Genomic DNA, 22,140 nt, shown 5'->3' with positions numbered 1-22,140 from the left:
CAGTGAAGGGGAATCTTAATGCTTCAGCACCAAGACATTTTGTACAGTTGTACAGTTCCAACTTTGTGGAAACAGTTTGGGGAAAAACATTTTACAGAACTAAACTAACTCCATTTCCCTACCTTTCTTCCGAGAAAACGACTGCCCACCTGTCCGGCCGGACACTGCTGGATGATTGTTTGTAGAGCTCTCCGGCTACCCGCTTCAGACCAGTTACCCACAACCCAGTCACCGCCACCTGCCTTGGACTGGCTGCCCACTCTACACTGAAGTCTCCTAACTATTACTACCTCCTAACTATTACCACTACTACTACTATTAATATTAGTAGAATAATAATTTTGTACGTAGTTTGACCAGAGGAGGATGGGTCCCCCCATGTGAGCCTTGGTTCCTCCCAAGGTTTCTTCCTCAGCTCTGAGGGAGTTTTTCCTTGCCACTGTCGCCCCTGGCTTGCTCACCTGGAGGATTTACATTTCATGTTGAAACTTTGTTCTAAACGGATTTCTGTGAAGCTGCTTTGTGACAACATCAGTTGTAAAAAGCGCTATACAAATAAATTTGATTTGATTTGATTTTCTGTTCCAGCATGACTGAGACCCAGAGCATAAAGCAGCTCCATAAAGGCCTGGCTGGGTGAGTTTGGTGTGGAAAAAACACCTTTGGGATGAACTAGAACGTAGATTGTGAGCCAGACCCTCTCGTCCAACATCAGTACTAACCTTACAAATGCTCTTCTGGATGAATGGACAAAAATTCCCACAGACTCTCTCCAAAATCTTGTAGGAAGCTTCCCAGAAGAGTGGAAGCTGTTAGAGCTGCAAAGGGGGACCAACTCCATATTAATGCCTAAGGATTTAGAACAGGATTCATAAAAGCTCCAGGGGTGTGATGTGGAGGTGTCCCAATACTTTGTCCATATAATGTACCATAGGACTCAGACACAAAAGAGAATAAGTGGAAGTTACTATCCACAAAAGGGATGTGATACTACAAAAAAGCTCTGATTTATGATTTCTCTTACGCTACTGTATTTATTAATTTACACAAAGAATTTATACATACATGAAGTGTTTTTTAATTAAGACAAGGACGTGACAGTTTAGACATTCAGTCTACATGATGGCAGAGGTGCAGTTTAAGCCTACATTTGCATTGAAGTCCCATTACAAAGATAAAGTGCCAAACTTCAGGCACCAAAAATGTCTTAGCTGTTCGACTACATTTAGCGTAAAAAGAAAATTAGATTTTTTTTTTTTGCAGAACTATTGTTTAAAAGAGTAATTTAAAATAAAAACAAGGTTACAGAATTTAGAGTTCATCTCATGTCATCTCCCTATAAGTACACCTGTGTCTTTAAGGTAATGGTGTGCCTACAGCTCTGCCTACATACAAAGCATTAATACAGGGTCTCTCCTCTATGAACGCGCTGGTGTCTTTGGAGGCTACTCTGTCGATTAAAACTCCTCCCACACTCTGAGCACTCGTACGGCTTCTCTCCTGTGTGGATGCGCTGGTGATCTTGGAGGTGACTCTGATTAGTAAAACTCTTCCAACACTCTGAGCAGTGATACGGCTTCTCTCCGGTGTGGATGCGCTGGTGTTGCTGGAGATTACTCTGTTGATTAAAACTCTTTCCGCAGACTGAGCAGTAATACAGATTCTCTCCTGTGTGAATACGCTGATGTAGTTGGAGAAGACTATGCCGATTAAAACTCTTCCCACACTCTGAGCACTCATACGGCTTCTCTCCCGTGTGAATGTGCCGGTGCTGTTGGAGATTACTCTGTTGAGTGAAACTCTTCCCGCACTCCGAACACTGAAACGGCTTCTCTCCTGTGTGGATGCGCCGGTGTTGTTGAAGATGACTCTGCCGATGAAAACATTTCCCGCACTCTGAGCAGTGATAAGGCTTCTCTCCTGTGTGGATGTGCTGATGTTGCTGAAGAGTACTCTGCCGATTAAAACTCTTTCCACAGTCCGAGCACTGATACGGCTTCTCTCCCGTGTGGGTGCGCTGGTGTATTTTGAGATTATTCAGTTGAGTAAAGCTCTTTCCGCACTCTGAGCACCGAAATGGCTTATCTCCTGTGTGAATGTGCTGATGTTGCTGAAGTGTCCTCCGTCGATTAAAACTCCTTCCACAGTACGAGCAGTGATGCAGTTTCTCTCCGGTGTGAATGCGCTGGTGTATTTTGAGATTAGTTTGATTAGTAAAGCTCTTCCCACAGTCTGAGCAGTGGTGAGTTCTCTCCTTGCCAGTGTTTTTCTGCATTCCTCTGTCAAATGTACCAGAGATTATTTGTGGACTACTGGAGGTTGTTCTAGATGCCATCTTCTCGTATTTAACCTCCCTTGATTTCAGCTGTCAGGCTTGCTCTTCTTGGCAGCATCTTTGATGTGTGTTGTGGAGATGAACGTGGAACGTGGAAAATTCAACCATGTAAGAACATAGAAACTAGGGATAAAAGCAAAAGCGAACAATAATAAATAATGTAAATGCAACAAAGCTATGCTCAAATATAACAGTGTTAAAAGAGTTGTGTGAAAAGCATTTTTTAAACAAGATTTTAACAACCCTCATCTTCTGCTGGTCTCCTGCCCTGACAGCATATTGAAAAAAGGCACCCTACAAAATGTGGGTTAAACATGTGCCAAGGTAGGGCACAGTGTCTTACAGCAGGCAAGGCAGGAGAACACAGAAGGATACATTATAGCACGTAACAATAACAATGGGCAATTTACATTAGAGTGTGATGACTAGGACTGCAGTCTTCTGTCGTGATTTTCACTTAATTAATTAATAAAGGTTAAATCGTCAGTCTAACATCAGCACTTACTACATGTTATACAACAGTTAGTTCCGGCCACGCAAGCTGACTGGTTAAGAAATGCTCTAACTGTGCTGTTATTTCACCATAACATCACAGTTTTTTCTGTATCACTCCACCGAGACGCCGTTGCTAAGCAATGACTTTGACAGCTGTAGGAGACGCTCAAGACATTTGAACGATTTTACTTCTTACTTTGCCACAAACAGAAAATGGACATTTTTAAGATCACATCTGACCGACAGCCGATTTGGTCAGACTCTGAAGATGAGGCTACACTAAATTCCCAAACTGTCAGTTGGTCTGTGTGGAGCTGGAGAATGAACTGCTGGCTGTGCAGCGAGTGGGCGGAGCTTGTTACTCTGACATAGCAACAAGCTGCTTGTTAAGGAACTATAATTTGGCGGAAGGAGCTGTGAACACTGAAACATATTAAACGCCGCGTTCACGACCCAGTTTATTAATTTATTACTTTATTTATTTAACTGTTGTATAAAAGCAATAGAACACTCGAGGAGTGTGTTATCACCAATAACATCACGAGCTGTGATGGTCTACAGTCTTATACTACACTTCATTCCACACACTTTTCTCTCCAAAGCTGAACAATCTTAGTTTTCTACAACTTCCACTGATTAAGAAAACCTGACTGCGACTTTTGTGTTCTCAGAAATTCATGCAAGTGAAGGAGACTGCATTAACTAGCATGTTAGTCACTGCCGTTCTATGTGTTTTAGATCAACGGGGGCTGTACAGCTATCCACAGCTCCAGGAAAAACAATGAGACAGACACTCCAAAAATGACACTGATGTAAAGCAGTTGTTAAAATTCGCAAGCACTTATTTTCAGATCAGATTTGACTGTACAGATGAATAAAGGCCATTGTATCGAATTTAATTTTGTGAATCAATACACCCCTAATAATCAGCATACCAAGTACAGTATTAGCTTTCATCACCATGCAATTCTGTTAATCACTCTTTATCAGACAAAACACAACAAAATAATCTTCTGAGAATCCCATTCAGTAGTTTGTAAACATGTTATAACATATTTTAAAAATATTTTAAAAATGAAACACATACAAAAAGAATTTATTATTACTATTATTATAGTGCATGTAGTACACATTTGTATGCACATGGGAGCATTTCAGTATGTAAACAATATGTTGTATTTTCACACTTTTAACACCTGCACATCTGTCACCATCAAATTATAAATATCTTCTTTTCAAAATATAGTTCGACTGGAATATCTTTCAGCTAAGCTCCAGCAAGGTAAAGCAGTCAACAATTAGAAATTGGGAGAATTTCTCTGACTGTTCAAGAATTTCAGTCTGAATTCTGTAATATTTATTGTCTAGTATCTTTGATGTGTGTATTCCTAATAATGTATGTCACTGGGCTGCCTTCCCTACCATCTACCTGTCCCCATCCTGGTGTAAAATGCTATATAAAACACAATAAAACGTTGATCACAAAAAAAGAAAAAAAAATTGATGGAGACGTCTTGTACACGGATCTCCATAGAACATGAATGGTTCCATATAACACCAAAGGAGTTTCTTCTATTGTTTCAAGCTTTCCATCATGACAATAACAGAACCTTTTTTGGTGCCATGTGAGAACCATATACAACATCAATCTGAAGAACATGCAAAGAACCATTTAAGCATGAATTGGTACAATAAAGAACTCATGGTTCTAAATGGAGCTATTCCCTTTACTGAAGAACCAATCTTTTTCTTTTTTTAAAGAGTGCAGATAAGAACATTACTTACTACACAAACTGAGTAGATACACATACAGAAATATATACATACATGTTAATAAGATGCACTTTTCCAGATCAGAATACTGTCAACTAAAAACAAACACAATGCCTAACATCACTAACCTCACTCAGCTCAGTCTGATCAAAGGGCTGCTTCGTGTTTCCTCCCTACTTTTCAAAAAGCCAACATCTCCTCAGAGTGTTAATGAAACATGTAGTGTAAAATGATCATAAAGAATAAGATCAGGGTTCATTTTCTCTCCACCTTCAGGACCTTCAGCAGACTGACTGCTCAGCATAGCAGGATCTTCTACTTCTCCGCTTTATTGGAGTTGGAGAAGCACAGATATGCAGCTAGCGCCACCACCTGGACTGGGGGGGCTTCCCACTAAGGCCATTATTTTTAATCCCACCCGTATTCTGATGGGCTCTGACTTGGCTGTAGTTCATATAAACAGCCTGTTTTTTGAGATCAATTATTTATTGAGTTTGGTTCACATGTGAAAACAATTAACAGTAGACAATAGAAAGTAGGGAAGAAGTGAAGGGGTTACTAATTTAACAGTCCTGCTTTATCTACTCCTTTACCTTTCATTTTCAACAGAAATCTTAGTTTATACTAAAATAATTTTTTTATTCTACTGTGTTTTGCAGTTTTGTGTACACTAACTTACTGTTTTCTTTAATGTTTATTTGTGCTGTAAAGCACTTGGTGATGCATTGTTATGACAGGTGCTACGTAAATACTGATATATTTATTATTATTGTAAGAAGGCTAAACATACTGCCCACTGTCAGAAAGCTGCACTTCAGTCAGTTTATTGGTCCTCCAGCACTATAATTACCTAAAACACACCTCAAGCGCCAATAATGATTAAAAGAACAGACAGAACCATTCTGTTGTTCCCTGCTATGAGTCCTATGACTGAATAACACTGAATATTTGTGGTAAGAGCTAAGTTCACTCATCAAGCCTGAGAGAACTGGAGCATTTTGCTCAAGAACTAAAGAAGAACTTTCATTCAGTGCTACAGAAAGAAAGTCTGTGTTTCTTACATTTTCTGAAGGAAGTGGAAGGGTACCAAAACATTCGGCCATGTCTATAAAATTGCTCTTACCTGTTGGTCATCCTCAGCCAGTCTGCTTACCATTCTTCCCTTCAACCTATACAGCTTTGGGGGAATAAGCATTCTCTAGAATTCTCCCCATCTTTGGAATTCAGTTTCTTTATCAGACAATCTCAAACATTTCTGTCAGGCACCAATAAGGTAAAAAAAAATTGTGTTTTACACCAAAAAGCGAAAAGAGAGAAAACATTAACGCCATTTGAATTAATTTAAAGGTAAAATTTACTAGAAAAGCAATTTTCACATTCACAGGAATTGTTACGGGAAACAAGAATAATTTTTAAAATACAGATAATTAATGCATACCCTCACACATCAAAACATAACTAAAGAAAACATTTAAAATCCAATAAAAATAAATCAGCATGCTAAAAGTCCAAACCATTGAAGTTAAGAGAAAGACATGAGCGAGAAGGGGATTTCTCCCTATCTAGCTCAGACTTGGACAGAGCAGGTATACCATTGTTCAAATTATTTGCAACTTAGGCCAGCAATAGATTTGCATTGGTCCACAAGCATAAATAAGCACAATTTCATTGGTTAAGTCCAGTTAACAGAGATTATATCCTAATCTGTCCCTCATGCACTTCTTAATGATGTCTGTAACAGTCATTCTCAATCAGGCCCAAGGCTTCAAAGGTGTCTGAATAAAATCACCTTTCACTCCCAATGATGGAGAATCCAGTTCCACTACCAGAGCAGCATCGCCAAGGCTGGTAGGATGGTACAGAAAGGAGCATAAGCCAGTTCTCAATCACTTTCGCCATAATGTCGAGGAAGAGATGAAACCCGTTATAAACACCAGTTTGAACTGTTTTAGGCTGGGCCAACCCGATAGGAAGCGACGGTACGGATGATCTGGTGGTGTGAGAGGTGAAACGAGTGAAACTTCATCCCTCCTACTGAACTTTGAAGTGATCAGAGACCCTCCAATATTATCAGACATCTTTGATATTTACGACTCAAAACATTCACGAGTCCTGCAGTGAGAGAGGGTCAGAGATTTACTCAGCCAGTGATTCAAACAGCAGCCAATCAGAGAGCTGGAAGAGCAGAGGAACAGGGGAAGAGACGCACATGAACAGCAGAGAGAAGACAGAGGTGCTCAGTGTAAAACACAGGCAGACAAGAGACATCATGTTTATAATGTTGGTCACTCTCAGCTCACAGTTTCAGCTCAGTTGCCAGACTGTAGTGAAATATTTCTCCAGCTCTCACTGTAATATCAGTGCTTCTCAACCCAATATTAAGCCCCAGTTTGCGCTTTCACTGTGCAGAAAAGCATAAACAGGTCCAGTAAGGTTAGCTTTGTTTGTGTTGTGATCTGAGGAGATCTGAGAGTTTGAGTTCTTATTCGTACCCGAATCTCATTATGTGTTATTCTCTCTCTTCGCCTTTGCGCCCTCACGACAAGAAGACAAGAAGCTCTCACACGATTTTAGCAAATCGTGTAGTGACGCCCAATCTTAAAGAGGCTTTCAGTGGTTGGGCTGTTAAGAATGTGAAGACCATTTTAAAAGAGTATTTCCTCTCTGCTGTATCCTGGTCTTCTGGTGTATTTGTTCATTTACCCAGGGGCTTTAATACATGAGTTTTTCAATGAAGACTAGCGTGTTAGAATTAAGGCATGCAATTTCCACGATGGCAGCCTTGAAGCTCCAGTGCAAAACTAAATTGGCAAACTTCAGGGGCCAAAAATGTCTTGAATGATCAATTACATTCACAGAACTTTTTCGAAACTATTACTTACATCACAAACCAAAGTATATACAATTTATGTTAACTCTAATGTTCTCTCATCTTCCTTTATGTGCACCCATATGTCTTGAAGATACTCATACGCCTGAAGCTCTGCCTACATACAAAGCTTTAATACGGCTCATCTTCTGTGTGAACATGCTCGTCTTGTTGAAACATAGTCTGCAAGGAAAAATTCTTCTCATACTCGGAGCAGTGATCCTGTTTCTCTCCTCTGTGAACACGCTGGTGTCTTTGGAGGCTACTCTGTCGGTTAAAACTCCTCCCACACTCTGAGCAGTGATATGGCTGCTCTCCCGTGTGGATGCGCTGGTGATCTCGGAGGTGACTCTGATTAGTAAAACTCTTCCAACACTCTGAGCAGTGATACGGCTTCTCTCCGGTGTGGATGCGCTGGTGTTTTTGGAGATTAATATGTTGATTAAAACTCTTTCCGCACTCTGAGCAGTAATACAGTTTCTCTCCTGTATGAAAACGCTGATGTAGCTGGAGAAGACTATGCCTATTAAAACTCTTCCCGCAGTCTGGGCAGCGATATGGTTTGTCTCCTGTGTGAATGTGCTGGTGTTGTCCCAGATTACTCTTCTGAGTAAAAGTCTTCCCACACTCTGAGCACTGATACGGTTTCTCGCCGGTGTGAATGCGCCGGTGTCTCTTCAGAGTGCTCTGCCGATGAAAACTCTTTCCACAGTCTGAGCAGTGGTGAGTTCTCTCCTTGCCTGTATGTTTCTCCATTTGAGATGTAACAGCCAATTCTTGTTGACTGCTGGAGTGTGTTCTAGACGCCATATTCTCGTACGTAATTTCTCCTGATTTCAGCCATTTTGATTGCTTTTCTTGGCATCACCTTCTGATGGTTGTTGTGCAGTTAAAAATTTGAAATAAGAAAGTGGACACTAGGAACAAAGACAAAAACGTGTCATGAGTGTACAGATGAGATGCAAAATTATTATCATCATCATATCACATGAAGCTATTAGTACTCTGTATTTTCACACTGTTTACGACAACACCTATAACACTTCTCTCTGCATGTTGTTTTCATTTTGCTTTAAAATCACTGGATTATGATTTTAAAGCAAAATGAAAGGCTGGATTATTTTACTTACATATATATATATATATATATATATATATATATATATATATATATATGTGTGTGTGTGTGTGTGTGTATGTATACACACACATATGTAATAAGAGTTGGGCAATATGAATATATATGCTGTCATTCTTTTACCTTTCACAATATTTATTTTTTCTGACATTTGCTCAGTTGGAACAGAGAAAAAAGAACCAGTAGTGCAACATTTTTAAAAAATACTTTTTAAAACTGTGAATACAATGATTTATATTCAGTATTTGTCATACTGTGTTGCTCTAAGTCCAGTTAAACAGGACTAATTTTGCTCTCTTTATGATGAAACACACAGCTGGTCAGTGTCTACAGGCACTGACGATACAGAGGATATGTTCTGAAAAACATACTGTAACTGTATTGTAGCATAATTCATCACGAAAACAACCTATACTGTCATATATATGTATATCTTAATTCTTAATGAAATGAACTTCGCCAAGTCAGAATAACTACCAAGAACACACCGGTTAGCATTACTAACATCACTCTGAACGTCAGTCTGGTCACAGGCTGGTCCGTGATTTGATATCTATTTTCACTCTACTTTCCAAAAAGCCAACATCTCATCCAAGTGTTGATGAAATATAAGGTGTAAAATGATCAGACACGGGTTAATTACCTCCCTACCTTCAGTAGCTCCGCTAGATTAGCTCTGTTAGCTCAGTTAGCTCGGCTCCTGTTCCTCTGACAACACTGTAGACTCGAGATCTTCTACGTCTCCGCTGTATTCGAGTTGGAGACGCTCAGAAATGGCTTTAGCGCCACCACCTGGACTGGAGCGGGACACTGCAACGGGGTGACACTGTAGATCTTCTTTAGATCCCATTGGGAAACTCCTCCGTTCTTTTAATTACATTTCCTTTTTTATGTTCCTGTAATCCTGAAAATACTTTTCCTGTGAAATTTTATAATCTGTTCTTCTGAAATTAAATTTGTGGTGTCTTTTTAGTTTCTGGGGTGCAGTCACAGCCAATGATCTCCCAGTGTTGATAGTAATGTGTGACTGGGAAAATTATAAATACAAAGACAGAACTAATTATACTCACTTTTTCCATTATATGTTCAGAAAGGCATAATGTGATATGATTTGATTTATTCTGGGAGTTAAACTCTGGACGGCACTCAAATATCATTTGTAAAACATGGTGAAAAAGACATTTAGAACATCACAATCAGGAGGTATAAATATGTTAGTTTACCTTGTTTTCCTTAAATCTTAAAGGCATCATTGCCATATTCAGTGTTGTCCATGTAATGAATATGTTGATTAAAATTTCCGTCACTGAGGTCATTTTAAAATGACCGTAATAACTAGCAAGTTAGCATTTTAGCTAGCAGAACCTAAAAAGTAGGTAAGTTTTGGTACATACTTGGCCAGCCTGCTTGGTACTTAAGAGCTGGTTGTAAATTTGACAACTTTTAACTTTTACAAGCATAACTGAATGAACATGAGAAGGTTTTGTCATTCTAGCTTAGTGGTGCCATTTTGTCCCATTTTAGCTGGACTCCCTGATTCTGGAGAAAACTGGTCATACAAGGGTGACATTTTGTTTCTATGGTTTCTAGCTAAAAATCCACCAAATGCATTTTAAAAATTGAGAAAAAGTGTAAGGGTAACAGAGGGTCCTGCAGATCTACCTTCCTGTAAAGTCTAGTCCCAACCACTTGGCCACTTGGTTGGCTGGATCAGATACATTAGTGTTTAAGGAAAGGAGGATGCATCATATTAGATGCAGGTTAGAACTTACAGTACAGGAGTATAGTACGTCTTCATGAGGACAGTTGGTGACCAGTTGGTGGTTGTTCCTATTAAACTGTAAATCTTTTTTTTTTTTCTTTTAAAATTTAATTTGTGTCTTTTTTGTTTTTTTGGCTATACTGTATCACAGAAATTCGTTTTTAGATAAAGTTTTTAACTGAGTTCAGCCAACATGTATAGTTTATGTGCTCTGAAAGTAACAACTTTCAAAACTAACAACTTCCACATTGATTTAACTGCACGGAATGTATCACTCAGTGTTTTCCCAGAAAAATAATGCAGAAAAGTTCATGGAGCTTAAATCTTCTATACGAGGCATGTCAAACCTTCCAGGCCAAAGTGCTGCAGAGATCAGTGTTTATCCTCATCTAACACTCTGACTTCAGTTCATGAAGGCCTTTTAATCTGATTAGCTGATGAGCTGAATCAGGTGTGTTTAATGAGGCAGTGTGCTAAGGTCTGCAGCGTTTTGGCCCGTGAAGACTGGATCCTGATACGTTTTATACTGTACATGACCATATACCACATGTGACATGTCTAGGCCATTCTGAGGAGGGGTCATTCAGCTTGTCTTGTAGCTTTGGGCTTTTGTGTACTGATGCTGTAGCTTAGTGAAAAGTTCCCTCTCTCTGGCCTAGGCAGCATCCTGGCAACACTCTTCATCATGTGAAGTTCATTTTTGCCAATCAGCAGTTACTCATAGCATAGCAAAGTCCCCAAATGTAAAGAAAGCAGTAAGCATGAAAGTGTCAGTCTATACACAAGCTTATATTGGTGTATTTTGTGAAAAACAATCAAGAAAAACAACAGATGGTAGCAGCTTCAGTTCTCTGTACATTTGAGCTTTTAAAGTATAAGAGAAAAACCACTGAATATTTACCTTAAATCAATGATCATAAAGTGAAAAGGGGCATAAGCAAAACAAACTAGACAATATTTGGCTGTGTCATTCATTTTGCAATGACTCAAATGGACTGGTTCATCTACACAAGAAACTACCTAATGTAAAATAGAAAACCAAAATAACAGACTGAGACAGTCTGTTATTACCTATTGTATACACTGTAATGAAAGAAGATGTCTAAATTTTGTGTGCATATATTGTGCAAAATTCTATTGCGTCTATGTTGCACTAGTTCATGCTTTTTGTGTAAAATTAATTTAATTTCTTTTTTCTTTAGGTCAAACTGTGGCGTAATGCAGAAACATAAGTATTCCTACACAAATTTAAGAGTAAACCATCCCATTTGAATGGCAGCAACAAAATCAATGACAATATAAAAGCTGAGGAGCCTGAGAACATATAACATGTCTGGTTTTGTTTCATTTATTTCGTCATTTGGACTTATTTATGGCAGCATATTCTAGACTTTATTCAAATTCAAGTGCAAATTTGAAAATGCTAATTCAGTGATGTGTTTACAATTGCCAAATGGTTCTATATAGAACTATAGATACTCACATGCTTCTTTGCATCATGAAAAGGTTCTTTGGATCAATGGAAAATGTGCATGAATTTTCTATAGACAGTTCTATATAGAACTTTTTTTTTCTACTGTTACAAGCTTGACACTAAAAATAGAACATTTTTGGTGCTATATGGAGCCCTTTTGAAAAAATTTCTATATAGAATCATCTACAGCACATTCTGCATCAGTCCAAAGAATCATTTCACAATGTAAAGAACCCTTTAGTCATGCAAAGGGTTCTTTGAGTGTTCATTGTTCTATACAGAACCATTTTCTTTACTAAAGAACGCTTGAATAACCTTCTTTTAAGAGTGTAATTTAAGCATCCTAAATGTTTCTTCCTGGAAGGGCTGTTTTAATAAACTAATATAGATTCAGTTTCGTTACCAAAGAATTCTTATATATTGCCCTGTATGTTGTATTTTTAATATATTTTCAGATTAGGAAGTATTATTTAAATACTTTGTTATACTTTCATGCTTATACACTACTGAACTTATAAATACACATTTCTAAGTCTTGAGATTTTCAACCAGCTGTATAAATTTTTTTTCATGACTCAGTACAAATATCAGACTAAAGCAAATTAGAAAACATGGGGCAGTGCTCATACGATTCTTTTAAATGTTTGTCATTCCTTATTTAATAATTGATGTAACTGATATTTAATATACCAACTGTTTATAATATTTACAATATTTGATATACCAATATACTTACAGATCAGGACAATTGTTGCCACAATTTTAATGTTTTATTCAAATATAAACATGAATGTTGAGAATATTGTGCAGTGAAAGGTGAAAAACTTTCACTTTTGTGAAGCAGGCTACATCAATAAAACAGACTTAACAAATGAGTCCAACATTTTTTTACTGCTATTTCACTTCACATTTAGGCATAAGTGAAAACACATCATGTGGAACCATTATACCATATTAGCCCATACACTGATTTACTGTGAATGTAAGTTTAAACATGTCTTACAGAGATAACGTGATTAAATAATAGGGTGATTTAGAAAAGGAAAATAATCCTCAGTCAAACTGAAAAAGGCAACAAAACTCCTCATAACAAATGTGCAGTGAGAACAGTGCCAATAAATTTGTCATAATTATTAGAATGAGAGAGATTAAAAAATGTTATTGGGGAGCTTTTCGAACACACTGTGTTTCTATTTCATTTCTCAAACTGAAAAACCTCTGTATTAAAATAAAAAAGTACCACACTCACTGACTCATAATCCTGGCTTCAGAGTTTACTTTAGCTCCTTTAAAAACACACCTTCCATCAAACTCTGAGACAAAGGTTTTGGAAGAATTTTGCCAGGCGTCTATTGCCTTCAGTAGAAAAGATTTAAATTGCAGGTTACAACATGTGTGTATCTTAAGATAAACATAATAAAAATCTCAAGTTTTTGTTGCTAAACTAACATCATGAGTTTCTAGCTTCCTCTAAGGGCATTTGTGTCTCTTTAAGGAATTTGAATGTCTGAAGCTCCGTTTACACTCTGTGCAGTGATACGGCATCGCTCCTGTGTGAATGCGCTTGTGTGTCATTAGACTATTTCTGCTTGAAAAACTTTTCCCACACTCTGAACAGTGAAACGGTGTCTCTCCTGTGTGAGCGTACTGGTGCGACTGAAGACTGCTCTGCTGATTAAAACTCTTTCCACAGTCCGAGCACTGATATGGCTTCTCTCCTGTGTGGACACGCTGGTGTTGTTGGAGAATACCCAGCTGATTAAAACTCTTTCCACACTCTGAGCAGTGATACGGTTTCTCTCCAGTGTGAATGCGCTGGTGTCTTTGGAGATTACTATGTCGACTAAAACTCCTCCCACATTCCGAGCAGGGATATGGTTTGTCTCCGGTGTGAACACGCTGGTGTTGTAGGAGATTACTGTGATGATTAAATTTCTTTCCGCACTCTGAGCAGCAATACGGTTTCTCTCCCGTGTGAACACGCTGGTGTATTTGGAGAAGCTTCTGTTGAGTAAAAGTCTTCCCACAGTCTGAGCAGCAATGGGGTTTTTCTCCTGTATGAATGCGCTGGTGTTCTTTCAGGTTACTCCGTGAAATAAAACACTTACCACACTCTGAGCAGCGAAACGGTTTCTCTCCTGTGTGAACACGCTGGTGTATTTGGAAAAGTTTCTGTTGAGTAAAACTCTTCCCGCAGTCTGAGCAGCGATACGGTTTCTCTCGTGCGTGAATGCGCTGGTGTTCTTGAAGATTACTCCATGAAGTAAAACTCCTTCCACACTCTGAGCACTGATACGGCTTCTCTTCTGTATGAAAGCGCTGGTGTATTTTGAAAATGCTCTCATAAGTAAAACACTTTCCACAGTCTGAGCAGTGATACTTTTTCTCTCCTCTGTGAACACGCTGGTGCATTTTGAACATACTCTGATAAATAAAAACCTTTCCACACTCTGAGCAGTGATACGATTTCTCTCCTGTGTGAATGCGCTGGTGTATTTTGAAAATACTCTCGTAAGTAAAACTCTTTCCACACTCTGAGCAGTGATATGATTTCTCGCCTCGGTGAATGCGCTGGTGCATTTTGAAAATACTCCGATAAATAAAACTCTTTCCACACTCTGAGCATTGATACGACTTCTCTCCAGAGTGAATGCGCTGGTGTTTTTTAAGATTATCCATGACATTAAAATTCCTCCCGCAATCAGAGCACTGATACGGCTTCTCTCTCGCATGAATGAGCTGGTGTTGCTGGAGGTTACTCTGTCGAGTAAATTTCTTCCCACAATCAGAGCAGTGATACGGCTTCTCTCCTGTGTGAATAAGCTGGTGCTGTTGGAGATTACTCTGCCGAGTAAAACTCTTTCCACACACCGAGCAGTGGTGACTTCTCTCCTTTCTCTTATTTTTCTGCATTCGTCTGCAAGATGTGTTAGTGTGGAGAACACCAGTGGATGTTTGCTGAGTATTGGAGTCTTTTTCAGATGCCATGTTCAATTCCTGTTTTTAGCAGTCTAAAGTTTCTCTTGATGGAAAGTTCCTCTTCAAAATGTGTTTACTCCAAACAAAGTGGAAGAATGGGAACACTGGGAGCAGTACCCTAGAAGAGAATAAAGAAATTCAAAACTTAGAAATATGACAGAATTGATAGTAACTGTAACAAGAAAATTCTGTATTCATTTAGCTTTAGGCAAAATAAAAACAAATCATCTAAATAATCAGACAAAATTAACAGATATAAATGTGAAGCTCAGTTACTTTAATAAGACATGTGACAGCAGTAAAAGCCTCCCAGACCGTCTAAGATTTGGTACAAACTTTCAAGAAATTAAGCCAAACTTGACTCAAACATGGCAAAACAAACATGGCAGACGACAAGGCACAGATAACTGTTTTATAGAATGGTAACAGTACACAGATACCAATGTTTGGTTCACACCTTGGTCAGGACATCACAGTCTGGTATAAATTTGGTACAACAAGAAAAAAGTAGAGGTGTAACAATTCTGAAGCCATGATACAAACATCTGTGGTCTCATGTCTCGTTACAACGTATTACACCACCCCTTTACCCACAAACCCACAGCAGGTGCAGCCTGTTGAGCCCTCATTACTTCACTAATGTAGCAAAACTCATTTTTTAATTCACAATTAACCTTCTGACTCGTAGTGGGCGACATACGAGTTGAAATTCTTATTAAGGTATTAGTTCTGTTATTAACGTTAATACTGGTATGCACATAACTGCAGATAATGCGAAACTGAAACAGGGCAGAACACACTGTCTGCCTCACCTCTCGGGGAGTGAGCTGCAGCCTGAGGTAAATTAATACAAATTACCGTCAATGGAGCAACATCAGACAGTAATGAGTTACTGAGTTAAAGGTTAAAAAGAGAGCGGAAGGAAAAGACAGTCTTTTGGGGTTAGCTGTTAGCCATTAGCCTGGCATGGAGACTAGCCAGGTATCCATGCACACAGCCAAACTGTTCTGGAACATCCAGAATAATACGCCCTCATTAATCTACAAAACAGGCTTACTAAAGCAATCAAAATGGTTTTACTTGAAAAACAAATATACATCAATACACTATAGTGTGATATATATAGCAAAACAATCAGTAATCTTAATTACTGATTGTTTAATAATAATTTGGAGAATCGTTACACCCCTAGAAAATGGCAACAAAAAAACCCCAAATCCATAAGACTAGGTTTCTTTCATTTATTTTGAATAGACAGCAGTGAAAGTTAATTAGTTCACCTAGTGTTGTACAGTCCTCCCTGAGGTAACTTAAGTTGGTACAGCCTGTAGTGTATTGAGCAGTAAAATATAAACAGTTAAATATTCTCACATGGGTCATATTTATTAGTATTAGGAGGAGTTGTTAGAGTTTGTTCCACCTCAGCCAGAGGTCACTAATAGGCGGACCACGGTTCGAGTCAGGACCCAGACGCTGTCCTATGCGGACCTGGACCTATAACCAATAAACTATGGAGAATTGTTTAATTTCGATGGGGTGGTCCTATTTTAATTGGCATAACTTTTCTAGCCTTTACCGTAGCTTTAACAGCCTGACCAATCACATGCGTTGTAAATATCACACGTGACTCTACTCAGCCAATCAGATCTGTGCATTACGATGCGCACTGATGCACACACAGGGGAGGGATGAGGCGAGACACAGCAGTCAGAGAAGAAAGTGAGCCAGAGGGAAGTTATTTCATGTGTCGTCCTCTAAAACGAGAAAACTGACAATAAATGTTGTTGAAATTGTACTGAATTGTACTTTATTTGATTTGATATTCAGTTGTCGACTGTATAAGATGTTGATATACCTACTAGGCTACTTCAGTAAACAGTATATAGCACCAAATCATGATGCAAGTTAGACATTATGATGTTCTGGACCTTTGCTTGAGGAAATATCTCTAACTGGACCTTACTGAATTTTAATTAAAGACCCCTGACCTAAACTATATGTAAGCCAAGCCCTCCTAGAGAAAGGACAGAGGGAAACACCCCTGCTAGTGAGGAGGGACAGCAGATACAGCCAGCTAGCATTCTTCCGTTTAACATGTCTCTCTCCATCGCTCTCATAATTCACTGGGAACCCGATATTTTCCCACAGCTGGTTCGAGAGAAGCTCCTGTGAGTCATCTGCACTCTCCACAGTGTGACTGACTCAGTCAGACGCCAGTGAGTTTGAGTTAAGCTTGGTATAGCATGCTGCTAACTTGCTAACGGCATACAGCTGAAGGTTTCCGGGTGGAACTCGCGCGTGTGAACTTTGGTTCCGCATTACGTTCGTACCGCGTATTCTCCGAACGACTGCGTCAACCGAACCGTGACGAATACACGACACGTACCGTTACACACCCCCACCACATACTGTACACGGCACAGTTTTTATTTTTCAGCATGAAAAAAACATCACAGAAACCATTTAAAGTTTCTACTGGTTCCTGGTGGTGTCCAATAGTCACTAATGATGTTAGGTGTTGCCCTGATGGGTTGATATCACTGTGTAAATGACTCTAATGGTTTGACAGCTGTTCTGGGACTGATTCTAGATGCATCTGATTGTTTCCTAATGGGATCTAAAGGCGTCCCATGGCAGTGTTTCCCAACCCTGGTCCTGGAGGCCCACTGTCCTGCACTTTTTACTGTTTTCTCTGCTCCCAACACAACTAATTCAACTCATCAGCTCATTAGTAGCCCATTATTGAGCTGAAGTGACTGCGTTAAAGCAGTAAAAAGCACTAAAATGTGCAGGGCAGTGGGCCCCCGGACCAGGGTTAGGAAACACTGTCCCACAAGAAACTAATGGTAAACCAAATCCCATTAGTAATCCATCAGGTTTTATTCCTAATGGGTCTAATGGTCTTCTTCAGCAGAGTCATACTTTCCCTTATCCCCTTATCCAGCATCTGATTCAACTCTAATTAACACGCTCCTCTTGTGCTGGATCATGTGCGCTAAAGTAAGGAAAACAAAGATGGGCAGAGCATGTGGTCCTCAGGACTGGTGGGGGGGGGCATTTTTCACAAAGCAGGATTTCACAGTTAGCCAGATAACTTGCGCCCAAAGATAAAGACTGTACCATAGGAATGTCCCTCAGCTCGTTTCCTTGACTTTGGGCTTAAGTTAACTGGCTAAACTGAGACACTCTGCTTTGTGAAACACCCCCAGGACTCGGACTGGAAACAGCTGAACGAGGCCATCAGACTCCTGAACGGCTCTCACACACAATACACTCTATTAGTGCTGACCACCATCCAAACACGTGTGCAGGGGGGTTATATCAGGAGAACGTGAGAAACACGTAAACGGCGTCTTACCTTCAGCAGTTCAGCTCCTGTTTAGGTTTCTCTAACAACACTGTGGGAGCGCGGACGGCTGGACTGCAGGTCAAAGCGGGATCTTCTGCTTCTCCACTAAACTGGAGTTGGAGAACCACACTTAGAGAATCAGCGCCCCCTGCTGGACTGCAGGGAAGCTGCACAATGTGAACGTCATTCTGGCCGATCTGGGGGCGTGGTTTTAATATAAGATAAGATAAGATAAGATAAGATAATCCTTTATTAATCCCACAACGGGGAAATTCTCAGTGCTACAGCAGCAAAGGGAGAGCAAGGCACTCAAGAAAAGAAAAGAAGTAATAAAAAGTGAATAACCAAGCAAAACCTTGTTGATAATAACCTTGTTAATTACTTAACAAGGTTTTTACAGTTTGTTACTTGTTACTTTACAAACAATATAAATAATCCTAAAAGTACAAAATAAGATAGAAAATATAAACTCTATCCTTCACAAAATTAACAATATAAATTATTATAAATAAATAAAAGCAAAAATGTAAAATATTTACACTTTATTATTATTATTATTATTATTATTATTATTATTATTATTTATTAACCACCCATATTCTGCCTAACTCCGCCTCCTGCGCTGCGATTGGGTAAAAGTTCATATGGGCAGCTCGCTGATGGACCAGTTGAAATCTTTCACTGTACCAACTTTTATTTGCATCAAGGCATATTCAGATATTGAGGAGCAGCATAAACTTAAAAAAGCAGAAGAAAAAGAAAAAAGTGTACAAGAATATTATCATTAATCAATTAATCAATTTAAATGCAGGTTTGTTATGAGAAGAATGCAAAGCAACCATACACACTTATAAAAGATGGTTATTCAAAGATTCTTTAGGAAAGAAAATGGTTCTGTATAGAACATTGAACACTCAAAGAACGCTTTACATGATTAAATGGTTCTGTGCATCATGGTCCTTCAGATTGATGAAGAATGCATTGTATATGGTTCTGTATAGAACATTCCTGAAAAAACCTATATAGCACCAAAAAGTGTTCTTCTGTTGTTACAAGGTTGACATCGTAACAGTAGCAGAACCCTTTTTGGTGCTATATAGAATAGAATGAGATTGTGATTCTAAATAAAACACAAAGCTTCTTTAGCTAAATATTATTATTTTGTCAGCATTACAGTTGAACCTATCTTACCTGTAGTTCTACATTACAACACTTGTAATCTTTATCATGTGATTACATTAAAGAGAACATATTATGCTCATTTTCAGTGATCATAATTTTATTTTTGGTGTCTAATAGAATAGATTTACATGCTTCAATGTTCCAAAAACACATTTTTCTCATACTATTCATCTCTATTCACATTCTGTCTAAATCAAAAAATGGTCCTCTTTAAATATTATGAAAACACTGACAAATGACAAATAACCCATTCAAAATGTCTGCAGAAAAGTGTGGTACTTACGTTGGGCCACTGAAAAATACAGTCTAATGGGGCTTACTGTTGTAATGCAATGACTCTGTAACCAAGCAGTCTTAACCAAATAAGCATTGTTATGCCTTTTTGGGAGATTAACTCCTAATTTTCATGGACTGCATTGATTTTGCTCATTCACTAATTCCAAGCTCTCTTCTATCCTGAATCAGGCTATCTGGCCTCAAGATGGAGGAGTATGGAGATGTGTTGCCACCTGATACAGAACCCATCACAGATAAGGAAGAAAGGTCAGAGTTCAGAGCAGAGTCATGTTCATGTTCAGCTACAGAAACAATGCTCTTTAGCATGTTGATCAAGATGAGGGTGAGATGCAGGCAGGATCTTCTATAGCACAAGAACGGTATGAGCAAGAACCAGCTGTTGAAGGAGAGTGAATGAAGGAGAGGAGGTAATTGCAGACACAGCTGCGATGCAATATCCTACAGATCCGTATTCATTTTATAGAGAACTAAAGCATGCGCAATGTGGCACTGCTTGTTTGTGCCTTTTCTAGAGATAAATGTAGAAATAGTGAATACTGAAGACTCTTCTGTGTGTGAATAGATAATTTTGTAGAAATCTGATGGTTATTAAACATCTACATAAATAAATATGTAAGCAAGTAAAAGATGTGCTTCTGTATGTAATTTTATTTTTTTTATAAATAATTATGAGAGGGGTTCACTTTTATTTGCTTGAGCACCTGCCCAGAAAAATGTTTATACACAGCCCTGTTTAATATAACAAGAAGTCAGAAGACAAAAGAAACTTTTTCAAGACCTGATAATTTTGTAACGCTGCCAAGTTTGTGGTTACATTACACACACATTACATTTGACAAGATTGTGACAAAAACCTGGGATTCCATCACAGTTTCACCCTCATGTTGCTGTTGTACACTAAATGTCATACTATGTAAAGTTATAGCTGTAAATATACTGAATTTGACCTTTTATTCCAACTACCAGAAGCTTAATTTAACAACACTCCTGTTCTGAAGTGGTGACTCAGCTTTTCCACCATTTAGGTACTATGGACACCTGTATGAACATCATATATAACTGATTTAAACTGAGGATGATACCTTATTACCACATAAATTAACATTAAGACATGAATATTCATTTTCATGATGATTCATGGTATATTAATGATTACTCCCACATAAAAAAGTGAATTTATACTATGTTGTTTTTGTTTTACTTTAAACTCTAAAAGAAATCAATCATTTTATCAGCATTTTATTTCATTAAGTGTACATAATTTTGCAAATTTTATCAGTTCTTTACTGTAGAGCTGTGTAAATCATCTCCATCTGCATCATCTCCAAACCAGAGAAATACAGAGTAAAATACAGAACATTCAAACAAAAGGCACTTCTAAATATCTACCACAGATTCCACAAAAAAAAACAAAAAAGCTCTATTTCCACCTTCAATTGTATAGAGGATCCAAAGAAAGAAAAGCAGAAAAGAGGCGATGATTCGATTCAGCGTGTTTAACTGAACATCACTATTTATGATCAACATAGAGAAAACATACACACACACACACACCTGATCCTTTTATATTGCACTCTCTCTGTTACAGTTTAAAGGCCCCTATTGGGAAAGATTTTATTTTCCTCACTTTTTTTAATTAAATGTTTTTGATATTATATATAAACTTTGAAAATTTCACAACAAATCATTTACTCCTCAGTCTATACAGTCGGTATAATGAAACCAAGTTTCACAAACAGCCAGTGCTGGATTCATTGTTTCTGTGATGTCAAGAAAATCAATACATTTACATATACACACAAATTCGGCCTACAGCAGTGTAACCCCGCCCACTCACACTGAAAATATAAAGAGTGCTTCAGCTTGGACTGCTTTTTAAATGAGGCAGAACAGAGCTTGTTTACCTCAGTCTTAAAGGCCCAGTAACAAAAACAACCTGTTTAATTCTAAAGGATAAAGAGAAGTTGGAAAAGTGTCATGTAAAAATTAATTGTGTTTTTGGTACATTACATTAAAATACAAGAAAAATTAAGGATATGGGCCCTTTAAGGTATATTATGGATTTAAAAGAGAGAATCCAGTTTTCTGAAGTTTGTTTTGTTAAAAATGTGTGTTTCCATGTCTTGGGATGTTCATGAGCTCTAGTTGTGTATTTCCCCAAAGTATGAGGTGCCATTCAAGAAGTAATTATTTTCTACTTTCTGCATATATATTGCTTTACGGAGAAAATAACTGCTTTAATGGTACATATATTGAACAAATAATGATTCATTACCTTTTGGTTTACGATAAATTGGCATACACAATTGTGAAATGGTGAATGAATTAGTCCCTAAACATTGATTTCTTGGTGTATATAAATACAATATATATATATATATATATATATATATATATATATATATATATATATATATATATATTGTAGGGGTTTTGCTATATAATATTAATGTATTGTTCCTCATAAATATAATCATTCATTCTCAC

The 22,140-nt window shown here is 38.2% G+C and overlaps 1 protein-coding gene across 1 annotated transcript; it reads right to left on the bottom strand.

The window, feature by feature from the left end:
- Positions 1 to 841: 841 nt before the first annotated feature.
- LOC118800205 (zinc finger protein 850-like) lies at positions 842 to 18,294 on the bottom strand. Its single transcript, XM_036560395.1, has 4 exons — positions 18,184 to 18,294; positions 13,370 to 14,943; positions 7,697 to 8,185; positions 842 to 2,247 (listed from the first exon to the last, which is right to left on the bottom strand). Exons 2-4 carry the CDS (start codon positions 14,832 to 14,834, stop codon positions 1,400 to 1,402), a joined length of 2,802 nt encoding a protein of 933 aa, XP_036416288.1. The 5' UTR covers positions 14,835 to 14,943; positions 18,184 to 18,294; the 3' UTR covers positions 842 to 1,399.
- Between the last annotated feature and the right edge of the window lie 3,846 nt (positions 18,295 to 22,140).

Source organism: Colossoma macropomum, unplaced genomic scaffold (assembly GCF_904425465.1).
Source record: "Colossoma macropomum unplaced genomic scaffold, Colossoma_macropomum, whole genome shotgun sequence".
NCBI lineage: Eukaryota > Metazoa > Chordata > Actinopteri > Characiformes > Serrasalmidae > Colossoma > Colossoma macropomum.
This window is presented reverse-complemented; position numbering and strand designations above follow the sequence as displayed.